Source organism: Apium graveolens, chromosome 4, assembly GCF_009905375.1.
Source record: "Apium graveolens cultivar Ventura chromosome 4, ASM990537v1, whole genome shotgun sequence".
Lineage (NCBI taxonomy): Eukaryota > Viridiplantae > Streptophyta > Magnoliopsida > Apiales > Apiaceae > Apium > Apium graveolens.
Genome location: NC_133650.1, coordinates 72,133,552 through 72,161,549, shown reverse-complemented (window position 1 = coordinate 72,161,549; position 27,998 = coordinate 72,133,552). Strand labels below are relative to the sequence as shown.

Sequence of the window (27,998 nt, the reverse complement as noted above, 5' to 3'; positions counted from 1 at the left end):
AAGTGCAGTTTAAACTGGAGTTGGAAAAAATATAGACCTCAAATTTGAATTAACGAACAGTTTTCTCCGTTTAAAGTTATCAAACAGAAAATGAAGTTCAGACTCAAATTTAATGACATGTCTGAACTTGTCAAGTTTGAATTTGGACGACGACTACAATTTTTAAAACACACACAAGATTCTACTGAACTTTGAGTATCGAATTCTTGTTAGGAAAGGAGTAACATAACAGCCGATTAAATCCGATCTATTATTGCATGTTAGACGTCAGCTGTGCTGCACATAAAGAACAGTAATGGCTTACAAGGTCTGGTTGGAACAACTTAATCAACGGAAGAATTTTAGGTCTAGAAAGTTAACATTGAATTTACTGATGACTTGCAGGACATAAAGAAAACATAGAAATTAGGTCTAGTGATGATTAAAGGTACTGTATCATCAATCTTCTTTAACACATTCTCGTGTTTTCTGATTCACCTTGCCAATACAAGCTTTTCCAACAGAAGATTATATATATATATATATATATATATATATTTTAGCTTATATTAAGAAGAAAACAGGTAAAAGAAAGTATTTTTAAAGTTGATAGCTGACCGTAGTTACGTACACAGATGAACTCAATTCTTACTGAAATGTTCAGTACGGCATAACCAATAATTATGAATGAAATGCCAAAATGAATCTTGTAGATTTGTTAAAGTCATGTAAAACACAATACAATGTATTTAATTAATACACATTACCTCTTGTTTTTGTTTGTGTATTATGCATTTGACTTGTGAGTGCATAGTGATTATTGATACTTATATTACATGCACCTCTATAAAAGCCTACCCTCATCAGCAATGGAACCAAGCATCTCTCTGCAATACATTCATTAAGCAAATAGTACTTATTATAAGATGATAGGGTTTACCAGAGGAGGTCCCAATTTCCTGATTCTCACTGCTTTGCTGATTGTCCTGTCAATACAACAAAGAGTTAGCAGTGCAAGACAGGGCAAGCAGTTTCTGAGACAACAACAAAACACTGATACACCAACATCTCTTCTCCGCAAAGATAGGAATGGCTACTTCTCAGGCCAACGGATCCCGAGGTTGATGAGGGAGGTTTATCAGGCTAATACCGTTTTCAACGTGCTAGATTATGGAGCCAAAGGTGATGGAGCTACAGATGACAGCAAGGTGATTATAATATAATTTCAAGGACAGAAAACTTTGATTTATGTAATATATAAGGCAAGACTGATCATATGCACAATGCAGGCATTTGAAGCGGCATGGGTTGATGCATGTAAAGTGGAGGCCTCAACAATGATGGTACCGTCAGGATATGTGTTTTTTGTTAAACCTATCTCTTTCTCTGGGCCAAACTGTGAACCGAACATTGTATTTCAGGTTAATTTCTTCATCACCTTCAAAACTAAAATATTGATGTATTATTGCTAAGATGACTTCTATCTGTTATTCCCTTCTTGTCCTGAATCAAGAAGACTTCTATTTGTTTTGCAAAGAAAAATTGACTTGTACTTTCTTGCAGCTGGATGGAAAGATAATTGCACCAACAAATGCACAAGCTTGGGGATCAGGCCTCTTGCAGTGGCTTAACTTTTCAAAACTCAAAGGGATAACAATCAGAGGGAAAGGCATCATTGATGGACAAGGCTCAGTCTGGTGGACAAAAATATCGCCCACATCTGATCCAAATGAAGAAATTAAACTTACTATTAACTCAACCAGATTTGTTTCAAACAACGGTACCTTACCAGATACAGTAAGTGCCTAGTTCAAATATTTTTCCATGCTATTGTCATCTTTGGAGATTAGTGTAAAAACACAATCAATTAGCTTTTCATACATCTCGTATTGATGCATCTCATGTATGGCAGGTAAGTACTGAGGCCACAAAAAAATTGCCACACACCAAGCCAACTGTAAGTACCTTATGCCAGTCCAACAGAATTAGAGTACAACTATTTGGAAATTTAAGTAACAGGGGGGTATTGTTATATGCAGGCACTTAGATTCTACGGAAGTTCAGGCGTGACAGTGACTGGAATAACAATCCAAAACAGCCAACAAACTCACCTCAAATTCGATGACTGCACAGTTGTCCAGGTTTTTGGCATCAGTGTCTCATCTCCAGGTGACAGCCCGAATACAGACGGAATCCACCTTCAGAACTCCCAAAATGTGTTAATCCACAACGTCAATCTTGCTTGCGGTAGGAAAACCTAATACTCTAAAAATTAGACTGGACTTGTCCCTTTGCTATTAAAGCAAGACCCTCCTTCAAATTAGCAACAAAAAGAAAAAAAAGACCTTCCTTTGCTTGAGCTAATTATCAACTGGAATCACCCAACTTATTGCTAAAAAACAGATGTTAATCCTTAATGCATAAAAATTTGAAACAACAGCATAAATGTCACAGATTCAATATATTATACTATTACTGAATTCTCAGAGCTAGACAGAGAATTAAAAAAGAAAATTCAGGAAAAAGTTGGTCTCAGAACACTAATATTTTTGACATGTACCTGTACGCAGGAGACGATTGCATCTCTATTCAAACCGGGTGTTCGGGCATATTCATACATGATGTGATTTGTGGACCTGGACATGGAATCAGCATTGGCAGCCTTGGAAAAGACAACACCAGAGCCTGTGTTTCAAACGTTACTGTTCGAGATGTCAAAATGCATGACACAACGAATGGCGTAAGAATAAAGACGTGGCAGGTGAACATCCATCTAGCTTCACCGATAGATTATACTACACTTTTACTTGAAACAACTCACAGAGTTCAATCAGTTTATTCTAGCGTAAAGTGTGCATCTGTATTTAACTGCAGGGTGGATCAGGGTCAGTGCAAGGAGTCATGTTTGCAAATATTCAGGTCTCCGAAGTTCAACATCCTATTATTATCGACCAGTTTTACTGTGACGGGGGTAAATGCAGCAATCATACTTCAGCAGTCGGCATATCAGCAGTATCCTTTCAGAATATAAAAGGGACATATACAAAAAGTCCAGTGCACTTTGCTTGTAGTGACACCATGCCATGCACAGGTGTTACTTTGACCACCATCGAGCTAACAGCTAAACAAGAAACTGAACCTTTTTGTTGGCAGACTTACGGAAAACTGCAAACAGAGACCATCCCTCCTGTTAAATGCCTGAAGGCAGGCAACAAATCAAACTATGACCGTTGCTGAAGTGAGACACCTGTAAAAAGCCAGGTTGGAAAGAAAGCCACTGCACTTAGTGGCTCTCACTTTAGTTATCATATTTAGAATTTGCCCTAGGCATGTAAGAGTTGCTATCGTAGAACTGTACAACAGCACTCATTTTCTGCAATAGTTTATAGATCACAAATGCATCATGTTTGTCCTGTTCCTTCCTTTGCAGAAGCAGGAAATGGAAGTTTTGAATTGTGCCATAGTAATGAAAGCAATTGGGTGTATGTATGGTAAATATAAATTACACCCATGCCTTTATGGTAAAAGACATAATATGTAAAAGACATAATATGTTTAAAAATGTTAAAAAACTTATGGCACATCCTTTAGCAAGTAAAAGATAATGAGCTATTTAACATAGTAATGAAAACAATTGGGTGTATGCATGTTAAATATAAACTACACCCATGCCTTTATGGAAAAAAATTAATATTTATAAAAATGTTAGTAAACTTATGGCACATCCTTTGGCATGTAAAAGATAATGAGCTATTTAGCCATAATATGTATAAGAATGTTAGAAAACTTATGGCACATCCTTTGGCAAGTAAAAGAATAAAGATAATGAGCTATTTAAGCTGAATCCAATTTCCAACAACGCATTCATAGGGATGTCTGGTAAAACTTGACATGACAATGAGGATCTGAAGCTGATCAAATGAGAAATAAAAATGGCATATATAAACCAAAATTGACAGTTTCAGTAAATGATGCCCCTTTCAAATAAAAAAAAAAAAAGTTTTCACAAGCCAAATACAATGCTACAGAACTATACCAATCTATCAGAACTGAGAAGTGTGAAATGCATTAAATATTTTGCAAAGAAGAAACCTATATCCTATAGTTTGAACTCTAATATATAGAATGTTACATATCATTGACAGACAGCAATTAACCATCTACAGAGTCTGCAGTTCCATCATACAAATAATGTTGTCAAGCAAAATCTTACAAGCAATATAAAGGCAGCACGGTCCCCACAAACTTCAGCTAGCATTGTGTTCTTTGCAAAACTTCGGATGAAGCACTTTTTCACCTGATACTTTATGGAAGACGCCTAACGAGTTCCAAATCCGACAGGCACCTTTTCTACTTTGAAAGTATCTATCCTTTCAGGGCTTGGTTGTCCTGTCTTATCCTCATACTTCTTTTCCAATGCCTGTCATCAATTAGGCAGCAAGAAGTCAACTATTTTGTTTCATAACTGTGTTTGTGTAAGAAACACTTCAATGAAATTAAATTATTTCAAGAGAAAATTTATATATATTTAAGCCTCTTTAAAAAAAACCTCCAATATGTATCAAAACCTCAAACAATCCCAGTAATACTTGAAAAACTATGTCTTAAGGTTGGACATCAAGGGGGTCATTTTATGAGAACTTGAACATGCAGCTATGTATCTTCTGGTAAAAGGGAGTGCACAGTGCCTTGTATGCAGTGGAGCTTCACCAAATGCTCCATCACTTTAACATGATTTAAAATAAGCCATCTGAAACGTCTATTCCTGTTTGCTGTTATCTTATACCAATAAACTAGACTCTTTTCTTGCAACTGTAAAACAAGGTCATCCAACACTTTAAAATTATGTTCACACACATTACGTACTTGACTAGAGATGTTGTTTCAGATAAAGAGATTCCAACTTCTTTTGCATTTCAAAACCTATAATAAGTCTTTGTTAGGGCCTGAAATCATATTGTACACTGGACCATATTTTTTTATCTTAAACATAGGTGCAAGGAATTTAATAAAAACTTGCTCCTTGTCCTTGCTCCCTCCTTTACTAATGATAACTAGCGTAAAATCCCGTGTGAGGCACGAGTTTGTTTATAACTAAAATATTTTCTCGAACGAACCTATACGTACATTAAAATAATTTCGTAATTAGAAACACGGTAAAGGACAATATTTCAAATTTCTCTTAAATTTTTATAGTAATTTTCGACACAATATTTTATTTGATAAGAACATGGAAGTATGTGAACTTGCGTGATTTTAACGAAATAACAGTGGGCCTGTTTGGCAACATAATTTAAGTGCCTTATTGACTAATAAGCCCGTAACAACTTATCGACGAGTGTTTGTCGACTCAACTTATAAGTTGAGTTTACAACTTATAAGCTAATAAGTTAAATATTATGTTAGTAATGACATATTTTTTCGACTTATTTAGATATTTCATTTTTTTATTAACTTTACTTTAAAATATATGTTTTTAAATATTTTTCTAATTTAAAATTCACGAATTAAGATAATTGTATTTAAAAATTATTTATTTAGTTCATTAAAAAAATTCCGACTTATAATTAAAATTATCCAAACACTTGTACACTTGTATAACTCATAAATATTAATCAACTTATTGCTTATAAGCCACTTATTCATTTTAAGTTATAAGTTACTCATTTTAAGATATAAAACTAGTTTAATAAGCCAAGCTTCGCAGCGGCGTTCTTAAATAATATTTCGTTCTTTTTGTACTTCTTATATGATCTTGGTCATTCTAAAATATTGAATAATAAATAAATATAATAAATCAAGAAGTTTAGAAAACCGTTCTCTCGTTAAACATGTTTATTCCAATGAGTCGCTCTTTTGTTATTCACAAATCTAATATCTTAAAATTATTAATTTATTAGTTAATAATGAATTTAATATTTTTACTATATAATAATATAAAAATTTGAGAAAATTCTAAAAATAGATTGAAATGATATGAGAGGCGCTATCTCACCGCCATCGTCTTCTGTTTTACATAAATATAATATAATATAATGATATAATAATTTTAAAAAATATTGAGAATATGTATTTATAGATACTTGTTTTCATAATACTTCATTAGCTAAAAATTTAGGTTAGTATCCGCTTAATTATTCCAATCAATTTCCAATAATCTAATTAATCCTTAAACAGTGTTCGCACCGATTAACTCCGATTCCCGCTTTCTACGATATCACGTAGTCTAAAAAAGTTAAAATTATAAATGTTTTGTAAATGTAGTGTGTGATTGATTAATTTATAATTGCGTAAATATGTATCAACTGTCCACTGATGAGTTTGGCCTGTCCAGATCGAAAGCATTCTTAAATTCAGACCTAATTGATATAATTTGAAAATTTTCAAACCAACCAATGAAATATAAACTAATAACCGAACACTATTCATCGTTTTTCGGTTTGTGTTGGCCTGGCTTGAATGAGTTCAATAAGTTTACAAAATTTAAATATTATTGTAAGCATGACAAATTAAAAGACTTACAATTTATAATATAATTTCTAATATTTTTGTGTAACAATATAATTTTAGTAATGTAGATTACATTGTAAGTAATATGTGTACGCATAATATAATATGTAATTATAAAACTACAAATAAAAGTATAATATAATGTGCAGTTTATTATTAGATATAAAATATAAATACATATTAAATAATCGAACAAAATTTGAAATATTAATCGAGTTAGGTTGGTTGAAAAAACATAAAAGCCTAACCAGTCCTTTTAATTTAATTTAATTTATTTTAATCCAACCACGTATTTACTTTTTAAGCCGTTTAATCTACCAAAAGAGGGTCGGGTTTGTTCATTCGACCGAGATCGTAACTAAATACATAGTTATACATAGTAAACATATAATTATAGATAGTTATACATAATATTACAAAACATAAACAAAATTGAGTCATATAATAATATAAACTAATATTTTATTTACATAAAAGTTAATATAAAAATTGGATCAAAGGGAAATTGTGATTTAAATATTAAGATTTTTAAAGCTCATTTTGCATAAAAAATGATACCTTTGTAATTTTTAAATATACAAGGGTTAAAAGGTAACTTCATAGCCATTTTGGTGACTTTCTTTGCCCTAAAATTTTAATTTATTTTATTTTATATTATTAATTGTGATTAAATTTTTAGTTTAAATTTTTTGTTACAGATTTATTTTTATCAGCTTGTTATAATAAATAATTTCATATTCTTTTTAAAAAAATAATTTTTAACTTGTAACAATAATTAAAAAGTCAGTATGATTACATCTAGACCGGCAATTCGTGTCGTGTCGTGTACTCTTATTTCGTGTACCTTCGTATTTCGTGTACATACATAGTAATTTTTGAACGAAGTGAAAAAAAATTCGTGTACCAAAACCGTGAAACGAAACACGAAACGAACTTTTCATGTCGAAGCGAAACGAAACGAAAAACACGAAAAATTTCGTGTACTTTTCGTGTAAGTACACGAAAACGAAACGAAACTGTACCCATATTTAAAAGATGGTTCTCTGTCTCTTTGAAGGAGTACTATATTTTCAAACCACCACCAGTTTACAATGTTCACCGTGAACACAATTATGTTAGGACTCAGGTGGGGACTATTGTGATTTCTATTTACCAAAACAGCTAAAGTTTAATGATTAAAGCCATTCAGCTAACCATAATATAGTAGACCTGAAAGTAGATTCATGAATGATTATCGAGTTGCTATTTGCAATAGATTCCAAAGTAGATTAGTTTGAAAGTGAAGAAGTCGGCAAGCAAGAAAGAAAAAAAGCGGCAGACTCAAAGAGGGGAGAAAAAGTGAAGAAACAAAAACCCTAAAAAGCTATATACGTGTTTTAAAATACAGTCTCAATTTGGTCAACAAGTAACGAGTGTGTTCCATACTTTTGTAAAAGTAAATTGGAAATTAGTTTTGATTTATTTTTGTATGATATATATGTATATATGTATATTTATTTATTATTTTTTTTTTGTGTACTTTCATTTCGCATCGTGTCACCCGTGGGTAAAACCAAAACCAACACTATAATGATTCGTGTAATTTCGTGTTCGTGTATTTTCGTGTTCGTATACCGAAAAAATAAAATCAAACCCGATATTTTCGTGTTGTTTTCGTGTCGTGTTATCGTGTTGTGTACGATATTGCCGACTCTAATTACATCAACATTCAAAAAATACAACTCAATTTTAATTATACCAATTTTAATATTATATATATTAATTACTCGAAATTTGAAATGATCTTAACAGGTCTATATTTTTTTTCATATATTTGAAATGATTTTGTAATTGAATATTTATGAATTAGATTGAACATGTGATCCAATAATCGATCCCTAATCAAGGTTTCCTTTAACATGATACAAAACTTCTTCACCGGGCACTGTACATTTTAATTGTATTGTATAAGTGTGTATAGTCTTATTCATGCAAATATATGTTATTTTAACTATACGTTTTGATCCAATTATTTTTATACATTATCATAATTTTAACTTGACTATATTATATTATTTTGATTATGCATATAAATTTATCTAATTATTTAAGGTATATTTAATATATAGTCAAAAACACAAATTTCATCTCGGTTAATCTGATTATAAAATATTTTCAACCCAAACAACCTTAATTCACACTATTTTTTATCAAAAAAGAACTTGTAGATCTATGTTGAATATTCACCGAGCACCTTAACAATTTGTTATTTAGTAGGATATAATTTTTGCGTCATTATATACTTAATGTAATTAAATACATCTTTATTATAAAAGATATTGATATAATCTTAGTCATTTTATAATATTATCTGTATCTGCTTATTTTTCGAGGTGTTCTTCAATATGGTTAAATTTGAGAAAAAAACCGTTAAAAAAATGATTTTGAGGTACTTGAGTAAACAAATTTTATGCCTTACAAAATAAATTATAAGAAAATTAAATGGGAAATTAATCGAATGTGGGGTACTTGTGAATATTGATAATTAATTTCATTTGTGTTCACAGTGAATGTCTAGCATAAGTGGTTGAGAGTTTCACGTTATAGTTCGAGGTGTTGAGTTCGATTCCCAAAACCAACTAATATTTTTCTAAATTAAACTTTTTGTGGTTTTTTGTAACTATTGGGTAAATAAGGGTATATTGGTAATTTGACCACTATTAAAATGGTACTTTTTGCCCTTCTATGTTGGCTTAATATATATTAATAGATAGATTGCTATGACATTTCTCATGCTAATGATAATATTTAAGTATAATTCTTCAAGAAAATAGAACCAATTAAAATAAATACTAGATAATATCACATAAAGTGTGTACAAAAAGTTAAAGTGACTCATATGGAAAGAGAGAGTACCAAGTACCGAGTCTCTTTAATTTGAAAAAGTCATGCCACTTTTAGGAAGTGATGCTCAAGAGATAAGAGATAAAAGAAGGGAAGCACCGAGCACCTTTAATGAGCTTTTGAGAAGGGATTGACCAGATTTAGCTTACCTTCGAAGTCAGGGTTGTTAATTCTAGTCAACATAAATTAAAACGTACCAAACCATGTCACAATAGAGGTTGGCAGTTGGCACGAAGCAATTCATTGACAGCCAACAACTAACAAAATTGCCGATTTATGTATTTTTTTGTATGGAAATATGCTGTGTATTCTTGCCTACCTAGTACATCTTACTAGAACTTGTTAGTCGTAGAATTTTTTTCCTAATGAATGGTGTGAATATTCAATATTACGTAAAAAGTGTATATAATATGTGTTTGTTACCGTGTATTTTTCTGAATAGTTTAAATTCCATCTTTAGCTTCTGCGTATGCATGTCCTTATTTATGATCATGGACTACTTGTTAAAGTCTTAAAGAACAAATTTTTTGTTCGAATTAAAGAAAGCTTTCGGTTGTACGTGTTAATTCGTGTTTATTTTAGCAATTTTACATGGGACTATCATTCCTGCACATTCAAAAACATGACATAAGGGTACATGTAACGACAGTAAGTTTATCACCTGTAACTGTGGGCGCACACGGTCAAGTACTTCATTCGTCATTCTGTCAAAGAAAAGTACTCCCTACGAATTTGGGAGAGATTTAATAAGTGATATATCATAAATTTAATTGATCGTAAAGTATATTGGTCTCTAGTGTATTGACAATCAAACAATTTCTCATTAAAGGTTGAGACAACACAATCCATAAAATAGACACGCAATTTCTATTTATAAGGAGTTAAACTAGTCAAGAATAAGGTTTAATATCAAATTGGTGGCTGAATCGGTGACTAGATTTCGCTTTGTTCACTGATCTCAACAGGTATCATTTGAATCACCAAAATCATAATAAATATCAAACATGTATGCCTAAATATGTGCTCGGGAAGTAAAAATAGTCTTTTGTTGAGTTTTACTTATTATTTTTAAATGCTACCAACCAAATGAAAAGTTGTAAATTCTAGCATTTGAGATAATATATTTGGATTTTAAGAAATTTGTTTGTCATTTATTTTTAATGTTATTGTAATTTTTATTTGATTCAATTTAAAATATATATAAAAAATGGTAAAGCTTTTGTTTTTTGGAACGATACCACCCGGGAAGATAATTTTACATATAATTTGATTGTCCATATTCATCGGAATTTAGTAATTATTAAATATATTTATACGTATTTTTTAAATTTAAAGCTTACCAATTGATTTTTGGACCAATTTAGTGATTCAAATGATACCCGTTGAGATAAGTTAACAAAGTGATCTGGTTTTCACTTCCGTGATCAATTTGATATTTTACCCATCGAGGAACTATTTAGTTATTAGTAATATTCTCTCATTCAAAGCTTACAACCCCCATATGGAAACTGATGGGACTACGTTCATATGTGCTTGCAAGATAGAATATATTGCATTAACCATACTTATGTTCTTCTTCTTGCCTTTGGTGCTATGTTTTAAGTCCTTGATATCTGATGCAATACTGCTACTCAGCCTAAGTTCCGGTATGCAATATATTGATTCATTGATAACTACAGAGTTAAGAGGGAAAGAAAAACCTGCAAATGGTCAAACTCATGCTGGAAGACTCTGGCAGGAAGCTCTGACAGGCTAAAAGAAAACCTGACCCCAGTAACATCTCGTGCATCGATTTTTACAGATTCTGGTCTCTGCAAGGTTAAAATCAAATCAAACATTCATAAACAAAGCTTCTGATAAAAGCTAACATAAACTTACTTTCTAGTTACAATTGAACTTGATAGTACGTTAATAATAGCTCTGATGAGCTGCAGTGTTGCAGACATGTAGATTACACCTTTTCGTGTATAGGTTGTAGGGATTCCGCAACTTGGCCAGAGAAGAGGAAAATAATGTGGCCTATGGTAATTTTTTTTTTCTGTTTTTGTTTTTTGACTTGGAGTTGAACATAAACGATGATAATTCAGGGATTACTTGCAAAGAGGACAAGAGAACTTCAAAAAGTTTAACAATGATTAGGTGTATTTATGCAATTTTTTGATGAGATGTTCGACCTCAGCTTAAATAGTCTCCTTTGGTTATGTGCTTAAATCAAACATTTGTACTACCATGACAACTGGAAGAGTGAATCAATATACAAAGCACAAATGGGCAAACAAATTATAAATAAAGTTATAAGACTAACATAATCATTAGTAAAGATGGACTGTGGTACTACTGCACAATGGGATTAACATGATGAAAACTAAAACCGTTAACAGTTAACACTAGCGTCAAACTAAGAAAACGATATAAGGTCCTGTCCTTGACCTAGAGATTAGTGACTAGTGTTCTGGTCACAAGTGCTCTCGACACGCGTCTATGGTTACATTTAACTTGAAAATAGATAAAGGAGGACAAAGAAAAGTAATAACAGAATAAAAGAGAGTAAGAAGCAATGTCAAACATGTTAATAGCAATAACAGTAACAACTCTCTTTTAAGAGGCCAAATCAACTAAATGTAAATGAAAAATTATATACTTCATGTTCCCAAGTATAGTTACAAATTTTGAAGTAAATTACAACCTCAAAGTTAAATTAAGATACTGGGTTTGGTATAAGTATAACATATCGACTTAGAAGACGTTGATTTGACCTGCAGCAATACTAGTCAAATCTTCTGTCCTTTTACCCTTCAGCACCACTTTGCTAATTATGCATATGAAATATTTGCATATAATGTAGTTAGAACTGGTATTACCGAATAGCACGTCCATTAAACATATATGAGTTTATCATATATATTCACCAAACATGTGGCAAATACACGGTGATGTACTTGGGAATCACATAACATAAACGCAGTCGTGTGATGCAGGATCTTAAGTTCAGCGCTTTGAACTTTTATGCAGAACAACTTAAAAGCGAATAATGGAACAATGAGTGAAGATGAACTGATTTAATGGAAGAAAAAGAGAATAAGCTAGGCCACACAACTAGATTACTTAGGTCTCACACCCAAGAAATGTAATAAAACTTAATTCATTCTAATATGCCTCAAACAAATCTGAGTACAAGAATTTATAGCCCTCTTTGGAACTATTCTAGCTGAATAACATTCAAAATATTAAGTTCAAGGGACCTTCAGACTCCTAAGAGACTTCTAGACTTGTTTGACTAATTTACTTAGACTTTAAGACTCCTTAACTACTTAATTATTTCCTGGAACCTTCTTAATTATTTTTCGGAACCTTCTTTTGTCTTCTTGAATATGTTTTTCCATACTTCCTTGAATTTGCATCATTTCTCCCCGGCTTGGAAAAACTCAGCTCCTAAAGATCAGGATCTAGATGTTGAAAATCTTCATCAAAGATCCAAGTACAGCAAGACCATGGTTTCTCCCTCCATTTGACCAAATATTTTTGATAGCCGCTATTCCGAGTAAAAAAAACAGTTGTATCCACTATATCTTCAATTTCATCACGAACATTTGAAGCAGGAGGCAGACGAAGTGGCAGAATAAATTTTGAAGAGTCACTATGTCCGTGGTAAATAGCCAAGTCTTCAACATTGAAGATGTTGCTAATTCCCATGACAGCTGGAAGATCTAGAACGTAAGCATTTGAATTATGATTGTATATGGTCCAACGCGTCTGGATTGCAGCTTTCTAAATTTGCTATCTGAAAAGTGTTTGGGCCGAATGCGCACCATAACCTGATCTCCAACCTTAAATTCAGAATTTTTACGATGCAAATTTGCTTGAGTTTTGTACTTAGCATTACTGGTAGAATTTTGTTAAGAACATCTGCATGAATTTGCTAAATATGTGCAGCAAAAGCTTTTGCATCCGCACTGCGTCGGCCCGATAGAGGTAAAGGGGCCAGATCAATTGGTGTTTAGGTTGCATACCTAGCACAGTCTCAAAAGGACTGCGGCCTGTAGTTCGGCTGACATGACAGGACTATTTGTCAAATGTATTAGCTGTATGTTAGTTGTATTAGTTGTCCCTAATTAGATTGAGATATATTAGGTGTATTAACATATTTGGTTACCTTCCATATTTAGAGTATAGAACTGTTGTAAAGGCTGAAATTTGCAAATTAGCTGCATTTCAGGAGATAATTCAGCTTGTATATTGTTATATAATGAGGACTCTCCAACAATGGGAGAGATACTTTTTCCCTACCAATATTCTTGTCATGGTATCAGAGCTACAATTCTGATTTCCTCTTGTTTCTGATCAATTCTTTCTCTTCGTTCTTGTATCTTGATAAAGTTTCTTGTTCCTGGTTACTCTTCATCATTCTCTCAGAATCATGTCTTTAGACAAGTATGACACTCTCTTGGTTCGCCTTAATGGCAAAAATTATTCAGCATGGGCATTTCACTTTCAGATCTTTGTCAAAGGTAAGGATTTATGGGGTTATGTTAGTGGCACCACTCTTGCTCCTGACAAAGAAAAAGACAAGGCTGGATATGCTAAGTGGGAAACTAAAGATGCACAGATCATGGGTTGGCTGCTAGGATCTGTCGATCCCAACATTATATTGAACTTACGGCCTTTTAAAACTTCAGCTGAGATGTGGGCTTATCTCAAGAAGATATATAGTCAGCAGAACACTGCTCGTCGCTTTCAACTAGAACATGACATAGGCAAACTTCAACAAGATGGTCTGTCAATTTCTGATTTTTATTCTTCATTCATGAACCTATGGGTTGAATACACGGATATTGTCTATGCTTCTGTATCGGCTGAAGGTCTTAAGTCGGTTCAAGATGTACATGAAACTACTAAAAGAGATCAGTTTCTTATGAAATTACGGTCTGAGTTTGAAGCTACTAGGTCAAACCTTATGAATCGAGATCCTCTTCCTTCTCTGGATACATGTCTTAATGATCTGCTGCGGGAGGAACAACGTCTTCTCACTCAAGACACCTTGAAAAAACAGAAATCTGAGTTAGTTCATCTGGCATATGCAACACAAGGTAAACTAAGAGGCAGGGATATGCGTAATGTTCAGTGTTTCTCTTGCAAAGGTTTTGGACATTATGCTTCAAACTGTTCCAAAAAATTTTGCAATTATTGTAAGAAAGATGGACATATAATCAAGGAATGTCCTATTCGTCCACCAAAGAAATCTGAGACCGCCTACACAGCTATGGTTGGATCCTCGAGTACCGGAGGTATGTTGAATACTGGACATACGACACGGAATGATATAGCTCCTGTCCAACCCGTGACACCTGAAATGATTCAGCAAATGATCATTTCAGCATTTTCTACTCTAGGAATTTCTGGTAAATCTACTCTCAAATCACCTACTTGGTACTTTGATTCTGCAGCTTCTAATCATATGACCAATAATGCTGATTTTCTTACAAATATAAGTAAATATTGCGGAAATCTTGAAATCAGTACTGCAGATGGAAATCATTTACCTATCACAGCAATTGGTGATATTTCTTCCTCTCTAACCGATGTCTTTGTCTCTCCTGCCCTTACCATTAACCTTATTTCTGTCGGTCAATTGGTAGAAAATAATTGCAAAGTAACATTTTCAAAATCTGGTTGTATTGTGCAGGATCAGCAGTCAGGGAGGGTGATCACGAGGGGGCCTAAAGTTGAGCGTCTCTTTCCTATACAATTTCCTTCACCATGTCGCTCGTTTCCTATTGTTTCTTGTAATTCTGCCTGTATTGATTACCATGCATGGCATAAGCGTCTAGGACACCCCAATAATAACGTTCTTCGTGGTTTGCTGAAATCTGGTGTACTTGGGAATAAAAAAATATCTTCTCTTAGTTCTGTCCAGTTTGATTGCAATTCTTGTAAACTTGGAAAAAGCAAAACTTTACCATTTCCCATTCATATTTCTGATGTAACTCAACGTTTTGATTTAATACATAGTGATGTTTGGGGTATGTCACCGGTTGTTTCTCATGCTAAGTATAAGTACTTTGTCACATTTATTGACGATTATAGTCGTTTTACTTGGATATATTTGCTTCGTTCTAAATCTGAAGTGCTCTCAGCCTTCAAGATCTTTCATGCATATATTCAAACTCAATTCGATACAAAAATCAAAATTCTTCGCTCAGATAATGGGGGTGAATATACGGCTCATTTGTTTCAAGAGTATTTACAAGCCAATGGTATAATCTCTCAAAGGTCTTGTCCTTCAACTCCCCAACAAAATGGGATAGCTGAAAGAAAAAACCGCCATCTTCTCGATGTTGTTCGTACTCTTTTGTTGGAATCATTTGTGCCCTCTAGGTTCTGGTGTGAAGCTCTCTCCACTGCAGTGTACCTCATAAATAGATTACCCTCACCATCCTTAAATCACGTTTCACCTTTCACTCGGTTGTTTGGTCGCACTCCAGATTATTCAGGTCTTCGTAATTTTGGATGTGTATGTTATGTTCACCTTCCTCCACATGAACGCACAAAACTCACAGCCCAGTCAACAAAATGTGCTTTCTTAGGATATGCTCTACACCAGAAAGGATTTCTCTGTTATGATCCTAATTTACGACGAACTCGAGTTTCGAGAAATGTAGTTTTTCTGGAAAACCAACCTTTTTTCTCTACCTACAATGATCATCATTCTGATCATCATTCTCCGTTATCTTCAGTTGTACCTCTATTTACTAACTCTTCTGCAGATTCTTTATCCATTCCAGTGTCATTTGAATCTGAACATCCATCTCCTAAACCACTTTTGGTGTATCAACGGCGCACTAAAGTCATGCCAAACCAGAATACTATACTAGAAACTCCAACTTCAAATCCAATTCAAGCCAATCCACCTCCACACACTGATTCCTTTGCGGCTGATCATGTTCAAGCTTCTCCACCCCCTCAAAATGATTCCCTTACTACTGATCCCGTTCAAGCTGCTGCACCTGCCACTCGTAGACATAGCACACGAGTGAGCCAGCCTCCAGATAGGTATGGTTTTACTAATCCTGTATCATTAACAGCTACTGTATCAACCATCCCTATTCCCAAATCATATAAACAGGCAATGAAGCATGAATGTTGGAGGGAAGCTATTGAAACTGAGCTTCTTGCACTTGAAGAAAACCAAACATGGGATGTTGTAGCGCGTCCCAAATCCGTGAAACCTCTGGGCAGCAAGTTTGTGTTCTCAGTAAAACTTCATCCAGATGGTTCCGTTGAGAGGTATAAGGCTCGACTAGTAGTGCTTGGAAATAGACAAGAGTACGGCATAGATTACGAAGAGACGTTTGCACCGGTAGCTAAAATGACCACCGTGCGAACCATACTAGCCCTTGCTGCGTCTCAATCATGGAAATTGTCTCAAAAGGATGTGAAGAACGCTTTCTTACACGGTGACCTCAAGGAAGAAGTTTATATAACACTTCCCAACGGTATGCCTATCTCACCTAATCATGTTTGCAAACTGAAGCGCTCTTTATATGGTTTAAAGCAGGCACCTAGAATCTGGTTTGAAAAGTTCAAATCCACTCTACTGAGTTTTTCATATACGCAAAGTAAATATGACTCCTCCCTTTTCCTGAAAAAGACAAGTGCGGGGATAGTTATGCTTCTTGTCTACGTGGATGATATCCTTGTCACTGGTTCTGATATACAAGCCATTGATTGTCTTAAAAATCTGCTACGTTCCACTTTCCAAATGAAAGATCTTGGTCAGCTCCATTATTTCTTGGGATTAGAGGTACATTATCGACCACGAGGTATCTTCTTGAATCAACACAAGTATGTTCAAGATTTGGTTGAATTAGCCGGACTCAAGGGCTCTATTTCTGTTGAAACCCCAATGGAAATTAATGTCAAATATAGCAGAGAAGAAGGAGAGCTACTTTCTGATCCTACTTTTTACCGGAAGCTAGTTGGCAGCCTTATATATCTTACCATTACTCGACCGGATATCTCTTACGCTGTACATATAGTAAGTAAGTTCATGCAATGTCCTCGGCACTTCCACCTATCAGCTGTCAAACGAATCATCCGGTATATCCTTGGAACTCCTAGTCGTGGCCTGTTCTTCCCCGTTGGTTCTTCACTCAAACTTCAAGCGTACAGTGATGCAGATTGGGCTGGATGCCCTGATACTAGAAAGTCTATTACTGGTTGGTGTATGTTTCTTGGAGATGCTCTTATTTCATGGAAATGCAAAAAGCAGAATCGTGTATCGAAGTCGTCTACAGAAGCAGAATATCGTACCATGTCTGCCGCTTGTTCTGAAATTATTTGGCTACGTGGGCTCCTTGCAGAACTTGGATTCTCTCAAGCCCAGCCAACTCCATTACATGCTGATAACACTAGCGCCATTCAGATTGCAGCCAACCCTGTTTACCACGAACGTACAAAACACATTGAGGTTGACTGTCATTCTATTCGTGAGGCTTATAACCACCTGGTTATTACTCTCCCACATATCTCCACCACTCTACAGATTGCTGATATTTTTACCAAATCGATGTCACGTCAGCGCCACAACTTTCTTGTTAGCAAATTGATGCTTGAAGATTTACCAGCAGCATCAATTTGAGGGAGGGTGTCAAATGTATTAGCTGTATGTTAGTTGTATTAGTTGTCCCTAATTAGATTGAGATATATTAGGTGTATTAACATATTTGGTTACCTTCCATATTTAGAGTATAGAACTGTTGTAAAGGCTGAAATCTGCAAATTAGCTGCATTTCAGGAGATAATTCAGCTTGTATATTGTTATATAATGAGGACTCTCCAACAATGGGAGAGATACTTTTTCCCTACCAATATTCTTGTCACTATTGTACCCGAACTCAGCCATTGCCAAATCTATTTTCAACCAAGCAACGTAGTAGATTCCCCAAACTCCTATTGACAACTTCTGTCTGCCCATTTGTTTGAGGGTGAGGCAGAAGAAAATTTCAATTGTGTATTCATCAATCTCCACAATGTTCGCCAAAAATAGCTTGTAAATTTCACATCCCGGTCTAATACTACAATCTTTGGCAGACTGTGTAGTCAAACAATCTCCTTAAAAAATAACTTTGCAATGTGAACCGCGTCTAGTGTCTTTGAACATGGAATGAAATGCGCCATCTTTGAGAATCGGTCTACAACCACAAAGATTGAGTCATGTCCTCGAGTTGTTTTAGGTAAGCCAAGTATGAAATCCATGCTTAAGTCTTGCCAAGGCTTGTGAGGAGTACGAAGAGGCATGTATAATCCTGAATTATTCTTTTTCCCTTTGGCCATTTGACAAATGCGACATTGAGAAACAACAGCAGCGACATCATCTTTTAATCGTGGCCAAAAAAATCTTTCAACCATGGCAACTGTTTTGTCCCTTCCAAAATGACCCCGACCATGTAACTCCCAAATAATTTGTTCACGAACTGAAGTAGATGGTAAACCAAGACGATGCCCTTTGAATAAATAACTATCTCGTAAAGAGAAAGTAGAGTGAACCCGTTGTGCGGTAGTCATGCTGGAATAAACAACTTGAAAATCTTTACATGACAGATAGTCCTCCTGAAGCCTTCCAAAGCTTACTACCTTGATAGATAATGTATTCATATGATATAAATTACCCGACTAAAAGTATCGGTCGCCTTATTCTCCACCCCAGCTTTATGTTTATGACAAAAGCATATTCTCGCAAGAACTATATCCACTTCCCATGCTTCTGGTTCATCTTCTTTTGACTGTTAAGATGTTTAAGAGCTTCATGATCAGAGTATAGCACAAACTCCTTATGGATAAGATAGTGACGCCAATATCGAAGTGCTTGTACTAATGCATAAAATTCTTTCTCGTAGTTAGTGTATTTTAGCTTAGCTTGATTAAGCTTTTCATTAAAAAATGCTACCGAATGTCCTTAGCTGAGTATTCCTCCAATTCCTCCTACATGTGAAGCATCACATGCAACTTCGAACACCATTGAAAAATCTGGCAGCCTTAGAATCGGAGCTTGAGTCATGCAGTCCTTAATCTTCGTAAATGCGTTGGAAGCTACCAATGTTCACTTAAATTTCCCTTTCTTCATATAATCTGTAATTGGAGCCATTATAGTGCTGAATTTTTTAATAAAAAGCCGATAAAAGGTTACTAAACCATGAAAACTCCTTGTCTCATGTAATGATTGTGCAACTGGCCAATTGACAATGGCTGCCACTTTCTTTGGATCTAGTGCCACGCCTTCAGAAGATACAATAAATCCCAAAAATACAACAATGATTGTCATAAAAGAACACCTTTTCATGTCGATGTAGAGTTTCTCTTGTCGTAAAACACGTAAAACTCGTCTTAGATGAGAGAGATGCTCCACTTTGGTCTTGCTATATATTAAAATATTGTCAAAATACACGACCAGAAATTTACCAATAAAAGGTTGAAGTATTTGTGTCATTATCCTCATAAATGTGCGAGAGGCATTGCATAACCCAAATGGCAAGACCAATCATTCATAAAGCCGATTTTTGGTTTTAAATGCAGTCTTCAATTCATCTCCGGGCCATATCTGGATTTGATGGTAGCCACTCCTTAAATCCACTTTTGTAAATATAGTAGCACCTGCAATCATATCAAGCAAATCATCGAGCTACGGTATTGGAAAGTGATACTTAATAGGTAATTTTGTTTATTGCACGGCTATCTACACACATGCGCCGACTTTCATCTTTCTTTGGTGTTAAAAGAGCCGGGACCGCACATGGACTTAGGCTTTCTCTAATGAATCCTTTTGACATTTGACAAGAGGCCTTCCACCTGTTTCTTTAGTTCGGCATGTTCAGAAGGATTCATTCGGTAGGCCGGAAGATTTGGAAGTTGCACGCCAGGACAAGATCAATTGCATGTTGTATACCGCGCATCGGAGGTAAACATCAAGTAGTTCGTAGGGAGCAATATCAGAAAAGTCTTCCAACAATGTTTTTATTTCACTTGGTCATTTCTTGGCTGTTGAATCTTCATCCTGATTTACTCACTGTATCACCATTCCATAAATAACTCTCGTTGCTTTCGTGCAAGAACTTCTTCTTTGTTAGCAATTGAAGGACCTTCTTCTCCCTTTTAGATCGCTGATTTGATTTATTAACTGCAGAATTTGATTTATTTTCTTCAGTTTCTCGGAGCTTTTAGGATAAAGTGTAATTTTATTACTTTCCCATAAAAATGAAAGGTATTCACCTTGCCACAATGATATACATCATAATCAAATAGCCATGGACGTCCAAGTAAAATGTGCATCACATTCATGAGTACAACATCACAATGAATAGAATCTTTATAACCACAAATTATTGGAAATAGGCAGCGTTTACTTACCTGAATAGATGTATTATCGATCCAAGCAACATGATAGGGCTGAGGATGTGGCTCTGTAGGAAGTTCTAGTCGTTCCACAACCGATACTGAAATCACATTCATGCAGCTTCCGCTATCAATCACTAGCTTAAATAACTCATTTTTACAAGTTACTAGCGTTTGAAATATTGTTGTCCTTCAATCTGCCTCAACTTTTGGAGCAGCAAGTATGCGCCGAACAACCATTTTCAAACGGTTTTTTTCGTCAGAATCAGCCAAGTCATCGGCATTGAAATTGGGGAGTTTCTTCACCATTTTCATTTTCAGCCATTTCGTTTTCTTTTGGCTCTTCTTCTGAAACAACTATATGCAGATTGTTCCCGGTGGGACATTGATAAGCCTTATGTCCCTTGCCTTCACATCTGAAACAACGATCACTATTGTCCACACCCTTTCCTCTCCCTCATTTCTTATTTGTTGTGTACTGTGGCTTCGATACAAGATTGGTGACATTAAACTTTCTTGCTACCGGCTCTTTCATCTGAGCAGAACATTTAAAAGTTGTCATATTTATATATTCCTCCAAATCAAGTGCAGTCTGGAAATGATTTTCCACACTGTAATGAGTATATCTCAACATTTCTTTTCTGATTTCAAATCTGAGACCAGATGTAAATCTTGCCTAGCTATGGCATGGATCTTCAACAATCTGACTTCGTGTTTTTAGTTCATCGAACTTTTGCATGTACTCGGCTACCGTCGTCGTTCCTTGCTTCAAATTAACAAGTTGTTCACATAGCCTATCTTCATAGTTTTGTGGCATGTACTTTTCCCGTAACCTCGCCTTCATATCCTGCCATGTCGCTATTGGAGGTAGCCCCAATCTCAACATGTCTACTTCAACACCATTCCATCAGACCTTTGCAAGATTAAACAACTTCATTTTGGCGAACGTCACACATCACTCATTAGACATGTCATACCAGTCAAAGTATTCTTCAATTGCAAAAACCTAATCGACAAAGTTGGTGGCGTTAAATCTTCTGTCAAAGTCCAGTTCATCAATTCTCACCTTTGTGATATCCCCGGCTGTGTCATAAGGTGCATATGGGCCTCTGTTGAAGTTTCGAGGTTGTGGCTGCTGCATCTATGGGAGCCCATTATTCAGCGATTCACGCCTCGCATTTTCTTCTTCATTTGGCTGTTTGTTACCGCCATTGTTTGCACCACAGGACTCTCCTTCAGGAGTTTCCACGATTGGATTTGTCTTTGTTTCAATCTGCTTAACTCTGGCATCAATGTTTTCAATCCGTTGATTTAAAACATTAAGGCTTCCCATCATTTGAATCAGCACCTGATCTCGTTTAGCATCTGTAAGTCGGTCTCCGAATGAACGTCCCGTGCGTATCATCATAGAAGCTGCCTTTCTTTGATACCAATCTAATGCAGAATCTTAAGTTCAGCACTTTGAACTTTTATGCAGAACTTAAAAACAAATAATAGAATAATAAGTGAAGATGAACTGATTTAATGGAAGAAAAAGAGAATAAGCTGGGCCTCACACCTAGATTACTTAGGTCTCACGGCCAAGAAAAGTAATAAAACTTAATTCATTCCAATCTTAGTACAAGAATTTCTAGCCCTTTTTGGAACTATTCTAGCTGAATAACATTCAAAATATTAAGTTCAAGGGACCTTCAAACTCCTAAGAGGCTTCTAGACTTGTTTGACTAATTTACTTAGACTTTAAGACTCCTTAATTACTTAATTAATTTCTTGAACGTTCTTAATTACTTTCCGGAACCTTCTTCTGTCTTCTTGAATATGTTTTTCCATACTTCCTTGAATTTGCATCATTTCTGATGCAGGATCTTAAGTTCAGCACTTTGAACTTTTATGCAGAACTACTTAAAAGCAAATAATGGAACAATGAGTGAAGATGAATTGATTTAATGAAAGAAAAAGAGAATAGGCTAGGCCTCACACCTAGATTACTTAGGTCTCACATCAAAAAAAAATAATAAAACTTAATTCATTCCAATCTGCCTCAAACAAATTTAAGTACAAGAATTTATAGCCGAAGAACATTCAAAATACTAAGTTCAAGGGACCTTTAAACTCCTAAGAGACTTCTAGACTTGTTTGACTAATTTACTTAGACTTCAAGACTCCTTAATTACTTAATTGTTTTCTGGAACCTTCTTATTTATTTTCCGGAACCTTCTTCTGTCTTCTTGAATATGTTTTTCCATACTTCCTTGAATTTGCATCATTTTTTATGCAGGATCTTAAGTTCGGCGCTTTGAACTTTTATGCAGAACAACTTAAAAGTAAATAATGGAACAATGAGTGAAGATGAACTGATTTAATATAAGAAAAAGAGAATAAGCTAGGCCTCACACCTAGATTACTTAGGTCTCACACCCAAGAAACGTAATAAAACTAAATTCCTTCGAATCTGCCTCAACAAATCTGAGTACAAGAATTTATAGCCCTCTTTGGAACATTCTAGCTGAATAACATTCAAAATATTAAGTTCAAGGGACCTTCAAACTCCTAAGAGACTTCTAGACTTGTTTGACTAATTTACTTAGACTTTAAGACTCCTTAAATACTCAATTATTTTCTGGAACCTTCTTAATAATTTTCCGGAACCTTCTTATGTCTTCTTGAATATGTTTTTCCATACTTCCTTGAATTTGCATCATCCTGGATCTCGAATCTTGTTTTCAAACTTATAACAAGTTACTATTAAATGTATAGATATATAATATCATGTCACCTTCAGTAATTTATCATTTATTATTAAATACTGTGTTGAATTACTATATTTCGTTTCTTATTTCTCGATTTCAACAAGAGGCAGAGACGAATTATCCAAGTAAATAGTACATTTTAATTTCACAGCAAAATTTATTTAATTTTACAGCAAAATTGAGTCTAGCTCGTAATAATAGGCAATTTATGTAATCAACATAATAATGTTACTTAAATAATTTGTATTTGGTACTTAATTAATATATATATATATATGTATATGTATATATGTATATACACACACACACACATTTGTCAGAAGATTCCTATTATTATATTAGTTAAAATTATTTAAATGCTCAAAGAAATATTTAAATACTAACAAAGAATTATTAAAAAACTTGTCCAAGTAATAAGAACATATATTGTAGTAACAAAGATAAAATAAGAAAACATGATGATTCACAGTTCAAGTAAAGATTTAATATTTAAGCAAAGAGAATTCAATCACTGTTCTATGCTACAAATAGCATCACCTCACCTAACCAAAGGGATAGGGTTAGTTATCAAATTGGGGGAAGTACATACCAAATATCACTTAGTTTATGGATATCAATAGGGTATCATTTAAATCACTTAAATCACAATAAATACCAAATACATGCCTCTAAATATGTGTTCAGGGAGTAAAAATTTTAGTTGGTAGATGTATCTGTTAGATTTTGTTTGTCAATATAGGATTTTTTTTTTAAACCCAAGGTTTCACGATTTGTTTATTTAGGTTGTGGTATGTGATGTGATTTTTAAGACAGAACATTTGAGTTAGGTTTGTAACTACAGACTTATGACGTCACAAGTAGGCACCAAGATTATATATACTATTGATTTGATTGTCCATAATTTTTTAGATTCTAATAATATTTAAATATATCTGTACTCATTTTTTCGATTTAAAACTTGTCAAAATTATATTCATACCAACTTTAATGATTAAAATTTTAAGGGAAACCAGGAACCCCGATGCATCTGCTAGTGTAGATACTATTTAGCCCAAGCAATTGCATTTAGTCAGTATCTCAATAACAACAACAAAGGCCAACACCGTCGTAAGATCAATGAAATCCCGAAATTAGAGTCAACTTGTACACAACTTAAAACCAAAGATATATGAATTTATAAATGAATAATATGTTATCTACTACCTTAACTTCTGCATAAATTCCTGGAAATGACAAGCAGCCCTCGTCAAACAAAACCATCTTCTTTGAATATTTGGTGACTCGTGGATTTACTAGAACAATCTCTTCTCCTTCACCACGTTCTCCCACTGGATTAAACACCATGAGTTGAACATTCAGACCAACTTGGGGTGCTGATAGACCAATGCCATCAGTTCTGTGAAAAAGGAAGCCAACAAGATTTGTTCACACTCCTGTAGATAGTAGCAATTTAAATAAGCATAGAAAGTAGACAGTTCAGTTATCAGAAAATTTGAAAAATTCGCAATACAGCAAATCGTTGTTATTAAATTCAGTTACCTATCTCGACCAACTATATTTTGAATGTGGGTGGGAAAATGCAAAGGCTGAGATATAAAACCAAAAGGTTCTTAGAGGCTGGACATTAGGAATCATGGTAAGTTGGTAACTAACTAGTAGCAACGTAAACACATTACTGGTGACTGGTGTAAGATTGTTTTAAAGTTGGCTATCAATTTGTCCATTTTGCTCAGTAGCTATGTTTACGAAACTACCCAGATTTAATATAATAGCCACAAATCTACACTTGATGCGGACAAAAAATGAATAAATTAATTTTTTTGGTATAAATATCACCAGTCAAGGACATACTAATTGCAATTAATTAGAATTTTAGTTATATTAAGTAAATTAAAAGGAATATACTATATAGCAGTTAAATAAGATAACAATTTGTATCCTTTTTAGTTATTCTTTAAACCTTTTTCTCAACACCGTCATACATTAACGCTCCATATAAATCAAGTAGTTAGAAAGACCTAGTATGGTTGACTACCACACCAAATTGAAAAAAAAGCAATGGGGGTGAGGCTTGGAAAAACTATTTGTAGGATTAGAAAAAGGAATGCCAACAGAGCCTCTATTCAATCTTTTTTCATTACTACTTTGGTTGTTGAGCTACCGTCATTCAATCCCATGGATCTTCAGCTTGTTATACAAGTGCTAACAAACTTGCAATAAACTCGTGTCTTTCTATTTTGTTTGTAATTGTGTGGTGTATCTTAATTTGTGACTTCATGTCACAACTCTTTTGAGATTTACTTCAATTTTTTTAACTAAATTATGAGACTGCTCGATTAGCTGAAGTGGATGGTGGTTGTATTTGCAACACAAAGTAATACCCGGTATTTCATTAAGGGTTAATACCTAAGTTACCCGGACTCTTTAAGTATGCCCTCATATCCGTGTCCATCGGACATGACATGGGTGTGGGTATGGGATTGGATCCTTCAGGTGGAAACCGGACACTTTGACCTTAAGAATCTAGCTCAAAATGATTTACAATGCCTCACAGCAACTTAATACTCTTAATTCTAGAAAGGGATGTCTATAGATTACTAATTTCATGTTATCCATATGACATAAAAAGTTATGTATTTGTTTACTTTATGTGGTAGAAGACACGAATATACAAATATAATGTATAAAAAGTAGGTGTAATTTCTCGTATGTGAAGATTATATGCCAAATTCTCGCACCTGTGTCCGATTTTGGATCCACATCTACGAATCCTAAATTTTTAAAAACTAAGAGTCTTACACTTGGATCCGCACCTTACACACCCGTACCCGAGTCCGGATAACTTAGGTTAATACTAGTGATTATTAAGGGTGTATAAATGAAAATAATACTGAAGGATGTATTAGTCAATATTTTGTGTTATTAATCAGAAGTTTCTCCAATACTCATTGAAGTAGATTGGAAAAAATAGAGACGTTAAATTAGATATTAATGTAAGGACAATGAAGATAAGATGAAAGTAGAGAATATTCTTAAAAATAAGAATAACTTGAAGTTTGTGAAGGGTATACTTTAACGATTTGTTTGGTTGTTAGAAATGAAATATGTTTGCTCCTCTCTCTATCATCCTTCTCTTCTACAAAGTATTTTGTTCGTACATTTTAATTAGTTCCATTGTTAAGCTTGTTCCATTCCTTTGTGACTAAATGTTGCATAAGAGAATAGGATGAAATGGCTTAAATATAGCAAAGTTCATGCAATGTGAATCATATGATGCACAAATCTAAACGAAATGGGAAGCTTATACTCCCCACTACTATCTCATTCAGCCCTTCCAGCCAAACGTAGCATTGCTGTTTAAGTAAGCACAACCATTACTTTGCATGTATTACTAGAGAAGAATCCCTCATTTTTGCACTTGTATAGTAGCATATGTTTATATTAATACATTTAATCCCACAACCAACAATACACATGCTATAGATTACAGTCTGCGCTTTAGAAAGTGTGCCAAATAGTTACATTTAAAAAGTCATATAATCAAATATTTTACCAGCTAAAGACTTTTTGCAAAGTGAATGACATAGATATTGCAAAGAGAATGATGTGATTTTATCAATAGTCTCTATTCTATGCAGGGGTATGACACAGAGCTACTTCTATAACATGTTAAACGATTATGAGAAAATCACAAGTTAAAAATAGAATGTAACACTAAGCACCTCATTCACATGTTTTTTTAAAATGCCTAAAAATGGCATATACTTCCATGTGGCTACATATCTACATATCTCAATTACTACCCAAGTCTACCATCACATGCATAAAACTAATCATCACATCAACTATAATCCCAACATCCGGCATTATCAAAAGCACTATGGTAAAACGAGACGGAAACGGAAACTCACTTGTACATTATGTCGAACATTTCATCTACTAAATTCTTCAAGTTATCATCAAAAGTATCAATTCTCTTATTTTTCGCTCTTAGTATAGGATCCGGATATTCCACAATTTCGAGAGGCGACTCGAAATAAAGGTCATCAGCTAATTAAAACACAAAACAAACAATAACATCAACAAACATCCATTACCTAATCTTAATTCACCACAACTCTACAAAATTAATGTTAAACAGATACAAAATTCATAAAAAAGGAGCATAGTATATATTAATATATTATATAAAAAATTTAATTGTAAATGCTAACCAGAAGCGACTTCGACGTCTTTTGTGGATAAAGAGCGTTTGGCCTGAGCGTAGACCGACGCGCCGGGAAGTTTGAACTGTTTTGAAGGAAATATGGAGTTACCGGAAGTTGAAGTGAAACGGTGAAGTTGTCGGAAGTGACGCCGGAGAAGAATATGCCGGCGAAAGAGAAATGGAAAAGACGATGAAGAGGAGTGAAGGTAAGTAGCAGTAGAGGCCGCCATTACTAACACAAATTCCAACCAATAGTCTCCCACCTCGCGCTATGTTTTATC

The 27,998-nt window shown here is 34.4% G+C and overlaps 2 protein-coding genes across 2 annotated transcripts; one reads left to right on the top strand and one right to left on the bottom strand.

Annotated features, from left to right (window-relative positions):
- The first annotated feature begins 751 nt into the window (after nt 1-751).
- Nucleotides 752-3,456, top strand: LOC141716775 (polygalacturonase At1g48100). Its single transcript, XM_074518956.1, has 7 exons — nt 752-1,187; nt 1,269-1,400; nt 1,543-1,776; nt 1,892-1,936; nt 2,019-2,226; nt 2,550-2,740; nt 2,854-3,456. Exons 1-7 carry the CDS (start codon nt 906-908, stop codon nt 3,214-3,216), a joined length of 1,455 nt encoding a protein of 484 aa, XP_074375057.1. The 5' UTR covers nt 752-905; the 3' UTR covers nt 3,217-3,456.
- Nucleotides 3,457-3,932: 476 nt separating this feature from the next.
- Nucleotides 3,933-27,998, bottom strand: LOC141718054 (peptide deformylase 1B, chloroplastic/mitochondrial). Its single transcript, XM_074520403.1, has 6 exons — nt 27,725-27,998; nt 27,422-27,560; nt 24,714-24,906; nt 11,073-11,183; nt 10,034-10,096; nt 3,933-4,399 (listed from the first exon to the last, which is right to left on the bottom strand). The coding sequence occupies exons 1-6, from the start codon at nt 27,945-27,947 to the stop codon at nt 4,298-4,300; spliced, it is 831 nt and encodes a 276-aa protein (XP_074376504.1). The 5' UTR covers nt 27,948-27,998; the 3' UTR covers nt 3,933-4,297.